This window comes from Carassius carassius, chromosome 37 (assembly GCF_963082965.1).
Source record: "Carassius carassius chromosome 37, fCarCar2.1, whole genome shotgun sequence".
NCBI lineage: Eukaryota > Metazoa > Chordata > Actinopteri > Cypriniformes > Cyprinidae > Carassius > Carassius carassius.
In genome coordinates this window covers 2,150,001-2,171,717 of record NC_081791.1, presented here as the reverse complement: position 1 = coordinate 2,171,717, position 21,717 = coordinate 2,150,001, and the positions used below count along the sequence as shown (strand labels likewise).

The 21,717-nt window shown below is 38.6% G+C and overlaps 1 protein-coding gene across 1 annotated transcript in view; it reads right to left on the bottom strand.

Moving 5' to 3' along the window:
* LOC132117834 (minor histocompatibility antigen H13-like) overlaps window positions 1-21,717 on the bottom strand; it is a 77,049-nt gene that overhangs the window by 35,977 nt on the left and 19,355 nt on the right. The window contains exons 2-7 of the mRNA XM_059527139.1: window positions 5,669-5,767; window positions 4,343-4,425; window positions 4,148-4,236; window positions 3,978-4,063; window positions 776-901; window positions 638-695 (exon numbers count right to left, since the gene is read on the bottom strand). Coding sequence (XP_059383122.1) covers window positions 638-695; window positions 776-901; window positions 3,978-4,063; window positions 4,148-4,236; window positions 4,343-4,425; window positions 5,669-5,767 — 541 coding nt within the window. The remainder of the gene's footprint in view (window positions 1-637; window positions 696-775; window positions 902-3,977; window positions 4,064-4,147; window positions 4,237-4,342; window positions 4,426-5,668; window positions 5,768-21,717) is intronic.

Genomic DNA, 21,717 nt, shown 5'->3' with positions numbered 1-21,717 from the left:
AGGTGATTATCAGGGTTCCCATGCCTTTTGAAGTAAACCTTAAAATCTGTTCCAGTATGACTAAATAAAAAAAATAAATAATAATAAAAGACAATTAGTACATTTTTCTAATATAAAAAAAATAGCTAAGGACAAGTTATAGGTACACTGTACCTACAAGTGCACTGTATTCTATTGCATACATTAAAAAAATAAAATAAAATACCTAAATAAATAAATATATAATTTATCTACAACTCTTTAAATCTGTAAATGCTATGTAAACAAAAACAAGAAGGAAAATGTAACTGCATGTCTGTTATAGGCTCACTTACTTTGAGGATGATTCTTATGCAAAATGAAAATGTTTTTTTAATTTTTTTATTATTCAAACCACACGCATAACCATAGAATGTAAGTTATGTGCAGAGGAAATTGTATAGAACAGCAAGCACATCTGTCAGAGCACCTGTCAGTATACGAGTTACGATGTATACGATGTTTGAAGTGCTCAAGAGATTAAATTCACTAGTTCCAAAGCTAGTTTTAAAGAATGTAGGTAACCACTATTGGTTATATGGTACTAAAATAACCAACCACCAAAAACCTTCTGTTCTGCAGATTAATGGAGAGAAGGATGGATAAATCAGATACTCACACTTAATTGGGGCTTCGAAGGACTTGGCAACTGTCACCATAACATTGGTGCCAAAAACCTAGAAAGCAAATGCAGTACATGTCATGGGCATAATTTTAAGCAGGCTTTACAATTGTGCATTTAAAATTTTAAACTTACCCAAAACACATCATAAACGAACAGACCTCCCAGCAGGATGCATCCAGTGCTGACATTATTGAGGTGGAGCAGCTCAACTCCATTCAGGGCAAAAGCCAGACCAAACAGGTTATTGGCTATCCAATGCTGTCAGGAAATACAGACAGACATTTGTATATATATGCCTGTCAACAAAGGTTTGTATTGGACGATTGACTAAAATTAGCTGCCTTTTCTTTGAGTAATTCATAAACTCAGTATTATATACTTGTACTCAGGATTATATATTCATGACATAAAATACTGACTAAATGTAAAGAATTTTTTTTTTTTTTTCAAAAGGACATTTTAAATTTTCCTGGTTAATCACTGAGCCACACATATGATAATCATGAGTAGCCATTGTAAAAAACAATTCAAACATAGAATTTCCCAGTTGAAATCTGATAGTAATGCAGAAACTTTTTTTTATACTTCAAAGTTTTAATGTATTATGTACAAAGTATGAACAAAGTATTAATTACATTAATTTAAACAATCAATGAATTATTATATCAAATAACAAATTAGGGGTGTTGCGATATTGCTAAAAAATAAAAAAAGATAAATACTGCGAAATACTGTGGGATTTTATCGATAACTATAATTAGATGATATTTGCCCAAGTGTGTTATTGTGTTGATATCTTAAGTACAACCGTGGACAGCTGGCTCCTGATATTCGCATTGTTCTGTTTTATTGAAAATGTTCATTCATTCTCTGCCAGCAGGTGGAGCGTTTGGTGGAAATATAACTTTCCCTGTTAACAGCAGAACACAAAGCAGCACAGCACGGGACTTTGAATTTGCAGCTCTAGTTTATTCATTGAGATCATTGAAGTTTAATCATCATATTCAGCCATATCGCAATTCTGGTCTTTCCGTCCCCAAATTAAAGACCTCTTGAAATCATAATTAAGACTTTCTTGTACAATTTACAAGGACATTTTAATGTTAAATTTGATACAACTTCAAGACTTTTAAGACCCCACTGAAACCATGTAAAGGCAACAAATATACGAGAACAAACTATAAGCTGCTACCCACTATCATAATTTAAATAGGGAAAACATGGAAGTGTTTGGTGGCTTCTAAATTCATCCCTGTTTGGATCCTAAGGAATGAATGGTGCTAAGCTAAACGCTAGCATAGTGGTGCCGCGTGCTACAGCGATTAAGTGCATGCACTGAGATGGGAGAGGTACGCATCAACTCATCCAAGTTGAGGGAAGAACATCGTGAAATATGGAAAAATGGTGGCATTTTCCTTTAAGACCTAGCAGTTAGCTAAAGGGTAATCTGTAGGGATACACCGATGTATCTGCATCAGCTGATAAAAGCAATTATCTACGCTATCCGCTATGGGTGATTATTTCATGTCAATCAAGAGGCAGTAGAAAAAGAGACAGCAACTAGCGTGAAAAACCTGTGTTTATTTTAGTTGAATTAAGGGCTGTCCAACTTAAAGCAATAACAACTGAATAAATGAATGACTGAATGAAAGAAAGAATAAATTAAGCATTTATACAGCAGTTTGTGCCGCAGAAGTAGCTGTACACTTTTTTTTTTTTGTTATTTACAAGTGACTACATTTACATGTATCCAAAAATCTGTCAATGATGGCATTGATTGCTCGATCTGAATCAAATTTCGACCGGATTGTTAAGGATGGTTCATTCCTTTTCTAATACGGCTAAGATGTATTAGTAACCGCTCGATCAGATGGAAACCGAAACTGAAAGGGCTAAGCATGTGCAATGAAGAAGAAATGACACGCAGAATGAACGGTTCTTTCCATTGACTAAAGAGCTGTACAAATGAGTCTCCTGTCCTAAAACCATTTTAACGGTGTTTTAACAAAGCGATTTTACTGCATGAAAGACATAAGCAGCGGTTTATATGTAATATCCATCTGGATACATCTGCCATTTAAAACAAGTAAAGAAACCGTGTAGGAGAGTGTTTATGTGCAAACAGTAGGAAACTCTTTATTTGTGCAGTGTGCACGTCAAAAAAAAAAAAAAAGGCTATTTGAAAATGCACATAACCCGATTGTTAATTAGTTTGTAAACTACATTCAGATTCATCAGGAAAGAATTCAGTCCAATTGTGATGAAAAAGCCAGCATCAACGAAACTGTTACTGGCTCAGGATTTTTTACTATATTATTTTGTGTGTAATATTAACACAACATCAGTATTTCAATTTTGAAATGTCATGGTCAATAATGGCACTAGTATATTGCAATAATGCTGGTTCCCAGTGAAAGTGTAAACTGTGAAGGAGTGGATCGCAGATCTACAATGGCTGTCATAATATTATTACTTTTAATATTTCTTGAATAATTGTTAGTTCAATTTTTGCATGTAAGAAAATACGGTGAATAGGTCTATATTCTGCCTTTTCACTCTCTAAGTTGCTCTCATTGTGTGTATGAAGTTAACAATATTTGATAAGATTTAGGGCAGAGCCTCGCAACCTTGAAGTACCGATAAGTGTTCTCTGTGTATGTGTGTAGATGTCTATCTTTGCAGCTAGATGAGAGAAAGAGAGAGAGAGAGAGAGAGAGAGAGAGAGAGAGAGAGAGAGAGAGAGAGACCATCATTTGTCATCACCCTATCCAATTTACATCTCTGGAGAGATCTATTGTGTATGACCTCTGGTCATTTGTCACCAAATCAATCCCTAGAAGATATGCTTCAAGTTTTACGTCCATGTGTGGAGATTTTATTAATTTATCTACGATTCAACCAACCAGAATCTTGTTTACCTATGTACTGACGTAAATTTCGACCTCTGTTAGAGTATAACTACTTGTGTCTTGAACGTGTGTGCAGAGCGGCCTACGAACTCCACAGAGAGTGCTTAAACTGACTTTTGGCCAAAGCTTTCATGTGTAAATGTTAAATATTATTATATTTATATATATATACACACACTGAAATAAGATCAACATTTTGGTCTGTGTGACCAAATATAGTAAATGTATTTAATGGGTAGGAGATTCACTTGAAACTACTGCTATTTACGGGATTTAAACATTTAAATTACGTACAATATGCATTTGTCCTACGTAAAGCATCAGCAATATTAATACAATTTAAATAAATAATATACACACACACAGAACAAATGCAGACACTGTTCTACAGAAAGCTGATCTAAATGACAACCGATCTACTCTACCTTTTTGAGGACGTACCAGACCCCTACCACACTGCTGATTCCCAGGCATATCAGATCCTTGGTGTCAAACTCATAGTTGACGATCTCTGTGGGAGACAACAGGGACGTTCAAGAGTATTTATACACCATACACACAAATGTAGTTGTGTAAATGTCCAAACACTTCTCACCCTCTTTGCTTTCTCCTGAGCCCTGGGTGAACAGCAGCTGGTACTGCTTATTTGGCCAGTTAGCAGGGAAAACTCGGCACATAAACGGACTGGGACAGCAAAACCAAAATAGTTAACCTAAATCATGTCATATTAAAAGCATTACACAACTCAAAAACTCATGAAACATTTTAGAAGCTCTACACATTTTCATACCTCATTGTGTGAGACAGCGCTAATATTCCCAGCACAAAGAAATACATGGATAGCAGCAAGTTAATGTACTCTTGCGAGAAAATCTACAAGTAAAAAAAAAAATACATTACAAAACCATTTTGTAATGCTTTTAAGCAAAGTTTATACAGTGTAACAGAGCAAAATATGCATATTACAGTTAACAGAAAAGGTGTATTTTGTAAGTAAAGTGGTCTAGGGCTGGGGGATATTGCCCCACTGTGGAACAGTTTAAGATATTTTAGATTTAGTCCGAGAGCTCTCAGTCCCTCCATTGAAGCTGTGTGTACGGTCTACTGTCCATGTCCAGAAAGGTAAGAAAAACATCAAAGTAGTCCATGTGACATCAGAGGGTCAGTTAGAATTTTTTGAAGCATCGAAAATACATTTCAGTCCAAAAATAGCAAAAACTACGACTTTATTCAGCATTGTCTTCTCTTCCGTGTCTGTTGTGAGAGAGAGTTCAAAACAAAGCAGTTTGTGATATCCGGTTCGCAAACAAATCATTCGATGTAACCAGATCTTTTTGAACCAGTTCACCAAATCGAATTGAATCGTTTTAAACGGTTCGCGTCTCCAATACGCATTAATCCACATATGACTTAAGCTGTTAACTTGTTTAATGTGGCTGACACTCCCTCTGAGTTCAAGCAAACCAATATCCCGGAGTAATTCATGTACTCAAACAGTACACTGACTGAACTGCTGTGAAGAGAGAACTGAAGATGAACACCGAGCCGAGACGGATAACGGACAAAAGATTGACTCGTTCACGGACAGCCCTTATCTGGCTCGGCTCTGTGTTCATCATCTCTCTCTTCACAGCAGTTCACTCAGCCAGTTACCTTTGTTTTGAACTCTCTCTCACAACAGACACGGAAGAGAAGACAATGCTGAATAAAGTCGTAGTTTTTGCTATTTTTGGAACAAAATGTATTTTCGATGCTTCAAAATATTCTAACTTACCCTCTGATGTCACATGGACTACTTTGATGATGTTTTTCTTCCCTTTCTGGACATGGACAGTAGACCGTACACACAGCTTCAATGGAGGGACTGAGAGCTCTCGGACTAAATCTAAAATATCTTAAACTGTGTTCAGAAGATAAACGGAGGTCTCACTGTTTGGAACAACATGAGGGTGAGTTATTAATTACATAATTTTGATTATTGGGTGAACTAACCCTTTAAGTGTGACCAAGCAGTGATGTTACACTGCATGTACTGCAAGCTCACAAACGGAGTGGTGTGTATGTTTGTACCATTTAGCAACATTGCGACTATGACTGAAGACAAACACACAGTCACCTTGAAAAAGAGATACAGGCCAAAGAGAGTGCAGCTGGCAATGATGGGGAATCGAGCAGCATCTCTGCTTGTGATGGTCTCGGGCATATCTGAAGCATTCTGAGAGAGAGAGAGAGAGAGAGAGAGAGAGAGAGAGAGAGAGAGAGAGAGAGAGAGAGAGAGAGAGAGAGAGACAGAGAAACAGAGAGAGAGAGAGAGAGAGAGAGAGACAGAGAGAGAGAGAGAGAGAAGTTTAAAATTCTTTACTCAATCAAAAATTACATTACACACTCAACATTAATACAATAAATGTTCAAAATTATTCACCAAACAAATGATAAAGAGTTTTCTTCACAAAACACAAACAAACCGCTATTTACACACCATTTGTTCATAAATTCGCCCATATTCCTGGTAGTTTTAAAAAATATATATTCTGCCCTTATTCTTGATTCAACAAGTGCTATAAAAAGAGTCAAAACTTTAACAATTCTTCCTTCCAGAGCAAGTCTGCAAGTCTTCCACATAGCTAATTTTGCTTGCCCAAGAATAAAATTAGCAACAGTACAGCGATCCTTGTTCACTTTAGAATACCTACAGCCATAAATAAAAAGTACTTTGTTAAACTCAAATCCCAGCCCATCAATTATTCTTTCCAGCAATGCCAAAAGTGGCACTAACTTTGGACATTCAATAAAAACATGAAAAACCGTTTCATGACTATTACAGGCATGACACAAGGGCAGAACATTCAAGTTGAGTTTGGACACAAACGCATTAGTGGCTATCACACAATGTAATATTCTCCATTGCAAATCACCTGAACGTTTTGGAAGAGGACTTTTATAAAAGAGCCTCCAAGAAGGAGAAATATCATCTGCAACTGTGAGCTTTTCTCTCCATTTTGTATCAATTCTGTCATGAAGATCCTTAAAATACGCAGTTTTTACACAGGCTTGATACATGTCTTTTTTCCCCACAGAATGAAAAAGTAGCCCTTTTAATCTCTCAAAATTTAGCAGCTTTCCAACCTGGCTGGTTTCAGGACAAACTCCAGGGCACACACCTACATCAGGAAAATCAAGATGTGAAGGCCCACCCTCTAGAGAAAGCTCTACAAACTGCAAAAGAGGGAACGGAAGAGCAGCTTTCAACCCTGAAATCAGCCGCTCTACCACCCTCACAGACCTCAAATCAACCTGACTGGCAATATCTTCTGCTGATCTCCACTCTTTTGATTCTACATTAATCAAGTGCCCCACTTTGGTAAAACCTTTCTTCATGCATAACTTAACTATACTATTAGACACGCAAACATTCCCTAAAAAAGGATTAAAAAACAGTGGTTCATTCAAACCATAATGATCATTTTCAGACCAATGCAGCCTAAACATTTCACAAGATTTCAAAACGGATGCATAAAAATTTGCACCAAATGTGACATTTTCAATAAACGGTGACATCAAAAACAGTTGCTTATCAAGATCACTACTACAAAGGGATCTTAGTAAAGTTAGTCCAAAAGACACCCAGGGGATAAAAACTCTAGAAAAAAGCAGCCTTTGTGCAGATTTTAGTCTCATGGCTCTGATTTTAGCTGATAGTTCAATCAGTCCTTGACCTCCTTCATTTACTGGCAAATATAGGATTCCTGAAGGAAGCCAGTGAAAACCATCCCAAAAAAAATCCACAAAGTCCTTCTGTAGTTTTTGTAGTAGTTCTTTCGGGGGGTCAATAACAGTCAAGCGATGCCACAGCATAGATGCTGCTAGATTGTTAACAACAAGAACCCTTCCTCTGTAAGACAATTGTGGGAGAATCCATCTCCATTTCTGTAAACGACCAGTCACTTTTTCATAAACGCCTTCCCAGTTTTTCTGCATGTATTGCTCTGTTCCAAGAAAGACCCCCAGCACTTTAAACCCCTCTGAACTCCAAGGGCAACGCTGAGGAAGTTTAGGAACAGGCCTACCTTCTTCCTCCCATTGGCCTAATAACAACGATGCACTTTTTCCCCAGTTGACTCGAGCTGAGGAGGCTTTTTGATACATGTCAAGAGCCACTTCCAGCTTGCACACATCTTCATTGGATCTTATTATGACAGTGACATCGTCAGCATAAGCACTGAGTTTAACGGCTACCATCTCTGATTCAAAAAGGCCCGCCGTTGAAACTCCACAAAGTTGACACCTCAGAACAGTTAGCAACGGTTCAATGGCTATGGCATATAAAATACCTGACATACTGCAACCCTGCCGTATGCCTCTGCCAACTGAAAAAGGTCTTGTAAGTGAACCACTTACTTTTAAGAAACTATAAATATCAGTGTACAATAAGTTAACATAAGAACTAAAAACAGAACCAAAACCGAAAGCTTCAAAGCATTTAAAAAGGAACTCATGATCGACACGATCAAAAGCTTTCTCCTGATCTAAAGATAAAAAGCCCACATTAACATTATTGTCTCTGGCAAATGAGATCAAATCACGAAGCAAAAACAAATTATCAAATATTGTGCGTTTTGGAATACAAAATGACTGGTCTGCGTGAATTATTGATGATATATGGAGTTTTAATCTATTAGTTAATGCTTTTGACAGAATCTTATAATCCACTCCAAGCAAAGACACTGGACGCCAGTTTCTTATATCCGCCAGATCACCCTTCTTGGGTAGCAAGGTGATAAGTGCTCTTCGTAAACTCAGCGGTAAGGTGCCTCTTTCAAAGCACTCTAAGAAAACTGAGAACAAGTCTTCTCCAATCACTGACCAAAACAGTTTATAAAATTCTGCCATTAAGCCATCCAATCCTGGAGCCTTTCCAGCAGACATGCCTGTAATAGCAGCAGTCAATTCACTTAAGTGCAAAGTCTGATCAAGCTTGGCCTTATCACTCTCCATCAGGTGAGGTAAATCCTGGAGAAGTGTTTCTGCTATTTCTCCATCACATGGCTCTGCTTTGTAAAGGTTTTCATAAAACAGCAGTGCTTGAGCAATTATCTCATGTTCATCAGTTGTTTCACCTCCTTCAGGCAGTTTCAGACGACTTAAAGCTTTTTTATCAACAACTTTCTTCTCCAAATTGAAAAAAAAAAGATGTTGGGGCATCCATGCAATTAAAGGATGTAAACCTTGCCCGAACCAGAGTCTCTTTTGCTTTCTCTTCCAGGAGATTGTGGAGAAGAATTTTCCTAGTTTCCAACACTTCAACAGTACTTCCATCATATTGTTCAATGTTCAGCTGCAAATGTCCTGTTCAAATTGTCTCATTTTGCTTCCAAGAGTATTCTTATTATGTGCAGTATACTTCTGGCAAAACATCTTAACTTGAACTAATATCCCACCACTGACTCAGGGATTTATACTGAGATTTACTCTCTCTCCACATCTCCCAGAAAAGTGAAAAAGAGTGCACAAAGTTGTGATCCTGCAAAAGCCTATTGCTAAAGCGCCAGTAGGGGCATTTAAATGTGCTCTGTGCAGAAGTGATATTGACAGACACATAATGATGGTCTGAGAAAGGAGTAGGAATAATAGAACTATCATGAAACTTTTCACAACAACTTCTTTGAACATAAATTCTGTCAAGTCTTGCTGCAGAAACCCTATTTGAATTTACTTTTGTCCACGTATATTGTTTTACATTAGGAAAGGCTTCTCTCCAAACATCCACGAGATCATGATAAATTATCAATTTTCTAAAAACTTCTGTTGACGGCCTATGAGGTTCCTCATGATTTCTGTCCACTGTGTGATCTAAAGTGCAGTTAAAATCTCCAGCCAAAACAATAATCCTACCCTGTGGGACACTGTTTAATGCTGTATGAAGTTTTTCAAAGAAAAGTATACGTTCAGTCCCAATATTGGGGGCATATACATTGAAAAGTGAAAAATCGAGCCCATGTAACGCAACATCTACTCTCTGCATTCTACCTGGTAGAACATCAAAAACGCTCACATTTTGTTCCTTAAAGTCAGCTCCAAGAAGAATAGCCACTCCTGCACTGTTACTTGAACCATGACTCAACACAACCTGTCCATTCCACCCACTCTGCCACTGGATTTGATTATTAACATCCGTGTGAGTTTCCTGTAGAAAAACAACACTACTCTTTTTCATAAAAATCAAAAAGACTAGTCCTTTTCAAAGCCTCACGACACCCATTTATATTTACTGAGCTAAATTTCAAAGGTGCCATGAAAAAGAGTAAAAGATAACCACACAATAAAAAGACTCCACAGGGATTATTTGACAAACAAACTATACTCATTTTTTACTTTGCAATTTCAAAGAACGTTGCTAAGTAGTTTCTTGAGACGGTACCGTTTTGGTTTATCAAGCTCATCCAAAGAAGCCTTCTTCATGGCCAAGAAGCCGGACAATAAAAACAATTTTACATCAGGGAAAAATTTATCAATTCTCGGTTTACGTAGTCCTTTTGTAGTATCTAAAAAGTGATTAATCTGCTGAAGTGAATAAAGTTTGATCTTACCTCCAGAGATGAGCTCCGAATCCTCCCCATAATTACTCATTAAATCCGTATCATCTTGCTCATTTTCAGAGTCATCCACTAAATCCAACGAGGCTTGAGATGAAATATCATCTTTACCCTGTTTAAACAATTCCTGAGTAGTGGTATCACTCTCCATTTTATCAGGCTGCGCCTGTCCTCCATCGCAAAACAAATCAGTCTCAGGCATGGGCTGCAAACCCATCTGTCCCAAGCTCGTCTCCGGCTGCGTTTCGGCGGGAGCATGACTCGGACCGGCTTCCTCCTCAACAGCCTCCTCCAGGCTGTCTCCAGAGGCCTCCAGCACCCCAGTCCCCACGGGCAGATCACCGGGCGCAGAGATCGCTCCGTCCGGCTGCGGTTCTGACGCCCCAGCGGTCGCAGCATCATCCGCGCCGGCCGCCCTCTCAATGTTCTCCAGAGCCGGAACTGGTTTATCTCGCTTCGGGCAAGTTTGTCTGACATGCCCAAAATCACCTCAAATAAAGCACTTTATTGACTCTGAACTTACAAATACAGTGTAATCCTTTCCCTCAATACTCAACTTCGCTGACAGATTTAATGGATCACTCTGAGAATTCAGAATCATTAAAGCCTGACGCCGAAACGACATGACGTGTCTAATCTCCGGACTTTTACATCCAAGAGGAATCATTTTAATTGGACTTACTATTTTTCCATACCTCTGGAGTATTTGCTCTAGTTTTTCATTTTTTACAAACGGTGGTACGTTTGATATAATGACTTTCTTGGCTGGGCTTGACAAAGGCAAAACAGGCACAAAGATGTCTTTGATTATCAACCCTGTTTCAATCAATTCGTTCACCATGTGGCTTTCACTGAGAAAAAACACAATTGCTTTGTTCATACGAGAGGCAGATTTAATATTTGCGCCCCCGATCGCCGCACTCACAGCTATCAGACAATCCTCCACTGACACCGCGGCCTCAGGCATACACTTGCAACCATGTTTGATGGTTAACTGTGAGAGATCCGTCATCTCTGACCCCAAAATCCTCCCTCTCTGACCGAAGTCAGGGGGAGAAAAAACAAACAAAACAAAAAGCTAACCTAACCCTAATAACTATAAACAAGTGAAAAGAAGAAAATAAATTAAAAAAATAAAGAAATCTCACTCAACCAAGGAGACACTTTCACTCCCAAACAAACAGCTCCTTCCACAATTTACTCACGCAAACCGCTCTGCTCCACGCACCCGCACCCTCGCGCAACAGTCACACCGGAAGTGTGTGAGAGAGAGAGAGAGAGACAGAGAGAGAGAGAGGATTAAGACACTTTTATTTTATCAACAATTATAAACAGACATGTTTGTTCAACACAATATGATGATGATGATGACGACAGTCATTCATCATCACAACAAATAAATAAATAAACATTAAAAATTCAACACTAATTCATCTTCATAAACTGTACATAAGACATGGTTTATCCCCCAAATTTCCATAAAATGCTCTAAACGCCCAACCAATTTATAGTACGCATATTCCACTCTGAGACGAGAACCCACTAGGCCCAAAAACATGAAGATTGGATTTACCGCACCTTGTCCTAATATCTTATTTTTTCTAGTTTTCCAGATGGCTAATTTTGCATTACCAAAAGGGAAATTAATTAATACCAGAACATTCTTTTGCTCAACGGTGTACTTTGGACCAAAAATAAACAACTGAAAAGAAAAGGTTTCACCCAAAGATGTAACCCACTCTGTTAACAAGGAAAACAAATCCATCAACCTTGTACATTGCATAAACAAATGAAAGACAGATTCAGTCTCTACACAAAAAGGACAACCCACACTAACACTAGGATCAAGATGCACCACATGTCTGTTAGTAGCTATACATCCATGTACAATCCTCCACTGGAGGTCACCAGTCCGCTGGTCAATCGGATGTTTGTACAGGATACGCCAACTACCTTTAGGGGAAGAGTCAATACCAAAAACCTCTGTCCATTTTGTCGAAAGAACCCCAGTCAAAGAGTGTAAATTAGACACCTTTACACAGGTAACATAAAGGGCTTTCTTTCCCACTGACTCAAATCCATCCATTTGTGGAGTTCTGAAAGACGGTAAACCTTTCCTCTGTTCCTGCCAGTCCCCCACCGCAGCTCTTACAGTCAGAGAGGGGAAACAGTACTCACATCCACTTCTCCATTCATCTATTATAGCTGGATTGTCCAGGAAAGAACGATAATTAAAAACCAGTTCTCCAATCACCTCTGTGATGAGCTTTTGTAATATTCTTGTTGACTTAACTCCAGCCTTCCTGCCCAAGGTTTCCAAACTGGTGTGTAGTAAATGCCCCAGCTTTGTGCACCCAGCAGACAGTAGACGTGCACGCAGAAAGGCTGAAGATAGAAATCTCGAAGGCAGGAAAGAGTTAAAAAACAATGGCTCCTCCAACAGCCACATCCCTGCAGGTGCTTCAGGTGATCTTGAAAATGCAAAAACTTTCCAGGCTTCCAGAACAGATTTATAGAAAGGAGTCAGATCTGTAAGCTCATTCTCTTCTAGCTTCATCAGAAACAAATGCTTATCAAGTCCCATTCCACCAGCTCTTCTCAAAAGTACCACAGCGGTGTCAGACCAAGCACTATCATTGTTGTATAATAGTCTCTGGGCAGCTTGTAAACGAAAAGTCATTAGCCTGGACCTGATATCCACCAAACTGTGGCCTCCTTGTATAGGAAGAAACAGTACAGGGGAACGCACCCAATGTTGTCCGGACCAGAAAAAGTTCACTAACTTTCTTTGTACTTCTTGCACTAGTCCAGCCGGTGGTTGTAACACATTAAATCTGTGCCACAATGTGGAAGCAACCAGATAATTGACAATCAAGACTCTCCCCCTGTAGGATAGTTTGGGTAGCAGCCAATTCCAGCGAGACAATCGGGTGCATACTTTCTCCATAACACCCTCCCAATTTAACTTCTGAAAGTCGTTTGAACCAAAATGAACTCCCAAGATTTTTAACCCTGATTTACCCCAATTAAGCTTTCCTGGCAGTGATGGCAAACAATGTAGAGGATCTTGACCTGCCCAAAAAGCCTTACTTTTTGCCCAATTTACCTTTGCTGATGAAGCCTTCTCATATAGATGAAGGACTTCAGACAGAGCAGTAATATCTTGCCCACCACTAACCAACACAGTCACATCATCAGCATAAGCAGTAATAGAGACATTTGTGTTCTGAATCACATTTGGTATTGAGAACCCACATAAAATCTTTCTTAGATTAAAAAGTAGAGGTTCAATAGCAATACTGTACAACAAACCAGACAGCGGGCAACCTTGTCGTATTCCTCTTTGAACAGAAATTGGTTTACTCAAAACGCCCCCAACTTTTACCATACACGAAGCGCCAGCATAAAGGAGTTGTATCCAATTTAAAAAGCTTTCCCCAAACCCAAAAAAATCCATCTTTAAAACATTCACAGAAAACCTCATAGAGATCAACACCAAGAAGGTCCCAAAAATGTTTATAAAACTCTGATGTCAACCCATCAACACCAGGGGAACGTCCGGAGCTGAGCTGTGTAGCAGCAGATGAAAGTTCATCAAACATTAAAAAAAGAGTCCAAGGCAGTCTTAGAATCAGAGTCCAGTTTAGGAATGCCTTTAAATAACTGTTCAGCACAGTCCAAATCACAATGTTCTGCAGTATATAGACATGAATAAAAATCCACTGCATGATGGCGCATTTCTGCAATGTCAGAGACTAGTAAGACAAACCAGGATCATGTCTATCCAACAAGTCTTTCTCTATTGAAACTATAGATCGTTCAAGAGTTTGAATAGCTTTCTTTATCATATTTGTGGAATTAACTGTATATTGCTGACAAAACATTCGTATTTGTTTTTTTTCCAATTTCCCACCATTGTCTTAATTTTTCAAAAGTATGTTTTTTTTTCCAACATTCCCAGAAACCTTCAAAATGTTTACAGAAATTAACATCTTGTAATAATTTGGCATTAAAGTGCCAATATGAAGATTTCCTTGAAGACTTGGATAACACCAATGACATTAAAACCATATGATGGTCTGAAAACCCCACTGGAAAAAAAAAAAAAGAGCACTCAACAACCCGATTACTAGAACATTTAGATATATAAATTCTGTCCAAACGGGCAGCACTCACTCTATCATCAGATACTTTTAACCAAGTATATTGTCTGGCAGTATTAGGTTTAATCCTCCACATATCTAACAGTTCAGCTTCTTTTACTATTTTAGACAAGTAAATGGAAGATTGCATATGAGGTTCCTCAGAAGTTCGATCCATGGTAAAATTTTCTGTGCAATTCCAGTCTCCCCCAACTATCACATTATCATTGTTGTCATACTGTTTCAATACTCCACTTAACATTTTTAAAAACGTAATTCTCTCATGTCCCACATTTGGTACATACACATTTATGAAACAAAAAGAAAACCCTTCAATTTCAACCTTCACTAAGACAAGACGACCTTTTATAACTTCTTCAGAACTTAAAATATTAACTCTAGTTTCTGGAGAAAAAAAGAATCGCCACACCTGCACTAAGATTTGTCCCATGACTAAGTATTTGTTGCCCCTTCCAGCACATTTTCCAATCAGCTTCATTATCTACCAGCTTCATTATCTACATCACCATGAGTTTCCTGAAGCAATACAACATTTAGTCTTTTTAGCTGTATGCTTTCTAATAGCAAATCACGTTTATGTCTATCCCTCCCACCATTAACATTAATGGAGCCTACCCTCAAATTAGCCATACATGTATTTAAAAGGAGAAAAGACAGACATAACAGAAAAAGAAAAGAAAAAGAAAAGAAACCCATGTGATAAATTCCTGATCAGTTTAAGAACTTTTTTTTTTCTTTCCTACATTTTCTTATCACTGTAAGATGCTTCTTTAGTCGAAAACGCTTTCTTTTCACTCAAAATATCAAAACCAACTGTTTTTTGAAAGACTGTAACAGATCTAACAAACTTGTCAATATCTGGGAAAAAATCTTTAACATTCACCTGTTTGCCAAACGTGTCATCCAAAAAGTGATTTATTTCCTCAAGGGGATATAAGGAGATTTCCTTTTGAAGATCTCCCTGTGAGCCCTCAATGTCAACTGAATCTGTATCATCAGACATGGCATCAATGCCATCATTGGCTGTACACGTTAATAACCCGCTCGGATTAATTTCATCAGATTCTTCATCATCATAGTTACTTTGCTCAACGTTGCTGATACCTGGCACAATGACGCTAGTTCCAGCTGTGGGGTTCTCAGCATTCCCGCTGCGAGTGACGTCACTAGCGCTGCACTCGGCTGACTGTATCGGCACCGCAGACACTGGTTCAGAGATGACACGCGCTATTGTACCAGTATCTGACTGTAACCCAGAAGGACCTGCGATTTCATTGTCACCTGAGATGATCACAACATCAACCTCCCCCTCTGAAACTATTTGTTTCGCTCCTCCATACTCTTTGCGTGGACACGCAATCCGCTTATGCCCTACGTCACCACAAATAAAACATCTCAAGTTACCAGTACTTGCATAAACCATATATGATCTCCCTTCATGTTTTACACGGAAAGAAACATCCAAAGTATTTTCGGGAGAGTCCAAAAACATGTACACTTGTCTTCTAAAAGACTGCACATGTTTTAAAGACGGATGTTTACAACCTAAAGAGATCTTTCTAAACTCGCTAGCAAACTTACCAAATCTCACTAATTCACGTTCCAACGACTCATTAGAAATGAAAGGCGGAATATTTGAAATAATGATTTTGCTAGAAGGTGCATGAAGCGGAGTAACCTGCACAAGATTATCACGTATTATCTCAGGAGACGCCATCCTATCACGCAACTCAGTTGCGCTCAAAAAATAACTGCTTGCTAAGAAAAAAAAAAACTCTCAGACCATGCAAAAAAGAAAGAAAAAAGGTGAAAAGAAAGACAAGAAAAAGGAAAAAGAAAAAAAGAGTTTTGCAGATCAGTTCTCACTCAACGCCACTATCACCCCCAAAAAACCCCGGCATGCACCAGAGAGAGAGAGAGACCGAGAGAGAGATAGAGAGATAGAGAGAGAGAGAGAGAGAGAGAGAGAGAGAGAGAGAGAGAGATTTTTTTGATTTTGAATCACTTTATCAAAAGAATACCATTAGTGGTAATTATAAACCACACAGGCTAAAAAAAACAAAAAATTAAATAAATATATATATAAAAATACACAACACAAAAAATACTCAAACCAATAGATTTCCAAAACACAAAACATTTTCCACCACCGAGCACAAGACATTTTCGTAACCCCAAATGTGCAGGAATTCCTCCACATTATTTGTGATGCTGTAAAAATCAAAATCAATCTTCAATCTGGCTTTTAACACTCTCAGAAAAATTGTGTTTGCATCAGAGTCTAAAGACTCTGTCTTATTTCTTCGGCTAATGTAAATGGCCATTTTTGCTTGTCCAAAGAGAAAGTTAAACAATTGGCATTTCATTCTCCCCTTTTGATTGTACCTAAAGCCAAAGATGAAGTCTTGTTTTGAAAAAGCTTCTCCAAACAATTGGAACATTTGCTGTAACAGCTCGAATAAAAAAGACAATCTAACACACTCCAAAAAGCAATGAAAGACTGTTTCTCTGTTTAAGCAAAAGGGACAATTATCATTAACATTAGGGTTGATAACAGAAACAAAAGCATTTACAGCCACACAGCCATGCAGTACTTTCCACTGTAAATCTCCAATCTTTTTTGTCAACGGTTGTTTATAGATCGTTCTCCACACAGGTCTGATTTCACTGTTAACCTTTAAATGAGCTCTCCAAGGAGTATCAGCTCGACCATTTAGTTTGTTTTTGTTCAAAATTTTAACAAGTATGTTATACATTGTTTTGCCCTCCATAACATCCAACTCATTAGTGAGAGTCTCACTGAGCTTTAACAGTTGACCAGTACAGTTTTTAAAATCAGGAGAAAGTGACAAAACAGGAAAAGAGTCTTCAACATTTGATTGACAAAAATCATTACAGGGACTCTTTAATAAAGAGAGTTCAGTTTCTGTGAGTTCACACTTCAGAGCCTTAAGCATCTGATTCAAAAGCCTGGTGGATCTAACTCTCACATGAGAAGCCAGACCATCAGAATCAGTTAAATTGGGTCCACATATGTTAACTACATGTCCCAGAGTCACTACCCCAGCAGAACGGAAAAGCTGTAGCACAGAATGTCCTGTTGTGCGCTCAACATTAAAGCGGGATCCATATATAATAGGCTCTTTCAGCAGCCACGAAAGGGAAGTACAGTCTTCTGCTCTTTGTTTAATAAACAGCCCCCACACTGTGAATAGTCCAAGGTAGAATTTAGGAAGATTTCTTATTTTCGAGGCATTTGAGTCCATCAAAAACAAAGACTCAGCGAGACCCAGATCTCCTCCTCGGCTCAGTATTGTCAGAGCCAAAGGTCTCCAAACAAGGTGTGCAGGTCCAGTAAGGAATCTTTGAATAAACTGGAGTCGAAAGGCAGCCCCTCTACTTGCAAGATGAATAAGACCTTGCCCTCCATCTTCCTTTGACAGAAAAAGAACACTTTGAGGAACCCAGTGCAGACGATCCCAGAAGAAGTCTACAAGTACTGACTGTATTTTACTAAGCAGTTGTGTTGGAGGTTCCACACAAGTCAGACGGTGCCACAACAGAGGCCACCAAGTTGTTGATGATTAAAGTCCGTCCTCTAAAGGACATGTGCGGCAAAAGCCATTTCCATTTTCTTAAGCGTCCTTCAACTTTCTCAAAAACATTTTCCCAATTTTTACATACAAATGAGTCATCACCAAGATAGACACCAAGGTATTTTAAACCATCTTTTTTCCACACTAACCCACCAGGTAAGACCAGCTCTTTGCTCAGCTCATCACCCACGGCTAGTGCTTCACTTTTTCCCCAGTTAATTTTTGCTGATGACAAAACACCAAAGTCATTAATAGCTTTTTTAAGGGAATTAACATCATTTTGTTGATTAACAATGACATCATCAGCATAGGCCGATAGTTTAAAAATTGACTCACAACCAGGAAAAATAACACCAGAAAGGGACTGTCTTCATTTATGCAAAATAGACTCTATAGCAATAGAGTACAGCATTCTAGAAAGTGAACAACCTTGTCTGATCCCAATAGGTTTGATCAACATGAATTATATCTTCCATCACTTTTTTAAGTCTCATAGCCAACACCTTAGACAAGAGTTTGTAATCGGTGCAGAGCAGAGCCACAGGTCGCCAGTTCTTAATTTCTTGTAAGTCCCCTTTTTTAGGGAGGAGTGTAAGAATTCCTCTCCTGCAGCTGAGTGGTAAGTGTCCTTTGGTTAAACTGTCTCTAAGAACAACCAACAAATCCTTGCCTATGATAGGCCAAAAAACTTTGTAAAAGTCCACAGGAAGGCCATTGAGGCCTGGAGCCTTTCCATTTTCTAGGCTTTGTAGGGCAGTATGTAGCTCCTCAGCCGAGATCCTTGCCCTCAGCTCTGCGTTGGCTTCCTCCTTGACCTTAGGCAGGTTCTCGTAAAAGCACTGTGCCACCTCTGGATTTTCTTGATATTATTTTTGTAAACAGCTTTTCATAAAAAGTCACTGCGCACTTACGGATTTCTTCAGACTCCTTTAGCAGCTGTCCATTGCTGGACCGCAGAGAGTGTATAAGTCTTTTCTGTCCATTTTTGTGTTCTAAGCCAAAAAAGAAATGGGAAGGTGCATCCATTTTAATCACGTTTTGAAAGCGGGAACGTACAAGGGCACCTTTAGCAGAAAAACCCAACAGATTTGACAGAGCTGATTTTTTCTTTTTGAGAGCTTTAATATGTTCTCCATTTCCTGTGAAATCTGCCAAATCTTGCAGCATCACTATTTCATTCTCCAGGGCTTCCATTGATTTAGTCAAATCCTTTGTGACATTTAGAGAATACTGTATACACAGCTGTTTAATCTGAATTTTTCCTATGTCCCACCATTGTTGTAAAGATGTATACTCAGACTTTGTCTTTGAATAATTGTTCCAGAAAAAATTAAAGACCTCTTTAAAACCTTTATCAGAAAGTAATGTTACAGTACAGTGCCAATAAGCGCTCTTACATTTCACATCTTTGATGAAAATTGAGACTTGTACAAGAAAATGATCAGAAATTCCCACTGGATGTATTGAGCAACTTTTAAGAATATTAATTTGATGCTTGAAACAATAAAATCTATCAAGCCTAGCCATAGACAGGACATTATCTTTGACATGAGTCCAAGTATATTGACGTTGAGTAGGATGAAAAACTCTCCAAACATCACTCAGATCATGCATTTCAATTAAACTAGTTAAAACTCTCTTACTAGGTCCATGAGGTTCTGGATGATTTCTATCTAAGGATGCATTGACCGTGCAATTAAAATCACCCCCCAGAAAAAAGTAACCATCATTGTTACAGTTATTAATAGCAGTGTTCAGAGTGTTGAAAAAAATAGCTCTTTCTATGCCTAAAGTTGGAGCATAAACATTGAAGAAAGTTATTTTAACATTTTCAAACACAGCTTGTATTTTTAACAAACGGCCTTCAATTATTTCATCAATATCACAAGAGATAGGTCTAAAATCTCTAGAAAACAAGATGCCAACACCACCACTGTTACTACTCGTGACTGAGGAAAATTTCCCCATCCCATTCTTTCCTCCAAACAGCTTCATTGTCCTGTGTACTATGTGTTTCTTGCAAAAAGATTACATTTAGCCTCTTACTCTTGAACAGATTGAAAAGAGACGCTCTCTTAGCATCCTCCCAAGCACCATTAATGTTTAAAGAGCCCAGTTTGAAATCACACATTTTGAAAGTAAAGCTGCTTTCAAATAACACTTGAAAATAAACAAAAAAGAAAATAATAAAAATAAATCTCTTAAACATCATTCTTTAGCATCACTCAATTGTGCTCTTACTTTTACAAGCATTTTTTTTAGACGGTAAATTTCTTGATCAGTAAAAATGCATTGATCACTTTGTTCATGGTTTTTCATAAGCAGTCTGACAGAATCAAGAAACAACTTTAGATCGGGGAAAAAGTCCTCAACTTTAACAGATCTCATTCCTTTTGTGCTTTGTAAAAAGGAACGAATCTTAGAGAAGGGGTAAACACAATCCATATCCACCTGCGTGTCACTACTTCCCTCATATTCACTTTCTTGCGTTTCCATCAAACCATCCTCAGACTGAGAGGAAGCACCCATTACATTTAGCTTTGACACTTTTGTTACTTGTTGCAAATTTGCTTTGTTTTCAAGATTTTTCCTCTTAGTTGACATTTTGCCAACTTCCCTGTCAATCATAGCATCAATATCGTTACACAACACAGATTCCGCCGCTCCGGTCGCGGTTTCACCCACATTTAAATCTGCATTCAAATCACTGCATGCGTTCTGTTCTCTTTTTTTACTCACTGTGTTTTCCAACACTTCGTTCTCCTGTTTGTTATCTTCATTACTTTCTCCCTGCACAATTTGTACATTTCCTGGTGGATCCTTCGGTAGAACATCACTAGCGTCAGCACTAACAGACGCCTGTTCCGCTACATTAGCGGCTAACTGGCTATTGTTTGTTTTGTCCGGACATGCACGAATCAGGTGACCCACAGCTCCGCACCCATAACACTTCATTGTTTCTGAAGTAGCATGCACGGTGTAATCAAAATCATCTACTTTAAACTTGAAAATCAAGTTTAATTCCTCATTACTCTTTTTAGGGATCATAAGTACTTGTCTCCGAAAAGACATTACATGTTTGAGATGTGGAGATTTGGAACTGATAGGGATCATTTTAATCGGAGACACTAGTTTTCCATGTCTTCCTAGCTCCTTCTCTAACATCTCATTCTTCAGAAAAGGTGGTACATTGGAAATCACTATCTTTTTTGCGGGACTAGAGACAGAACAGGTGTAAAAGTACCTTGAATCACTACTCCACTCTCAAGCAACTGGTTAGCTTTGTCCACACTATTCATTCTTGCAGCAGATTTAATACTCTCAAACCCAACAATTTCGCCCACCGCTAAACTACATTCTTCAACTGAACTCCCTCCAGGTGGGGACAAACGAACAGCATGCTTGCGCGTCAGCTTGTGAAAGCTGAAATTCTCACCCGAAGCCATGCTAGCCAGCAACGCCGGCAGCACTCTTCGTTACCAAACAAACTTTGAAAACCTTATGAATACACAAATACAGGCAGAAAAAGGGGGGGGGGGAGACCCCAAGAAAAACACGAAAAGAATAGTATAAGAAAAAACTTACAGTCTGCAACACGCTCTCAGCAACACACACCACGCTCACATCCGCCAAACACTCAGAGAGAGAGAGAGAGAGAGAGAGAGAGAGACACAGAGAGAGAGAGAGAGAGAGAAATAGAGAGAGAGAGAGAGAGAGACAGAGAGAGAGAGAGAGAGAGAGAGAGAGAGAGACAGAGAGAGACACAGAGACACAGAGAGAGAGACAGAGAGAGAGAGAGAGAGAGAGAGAGAG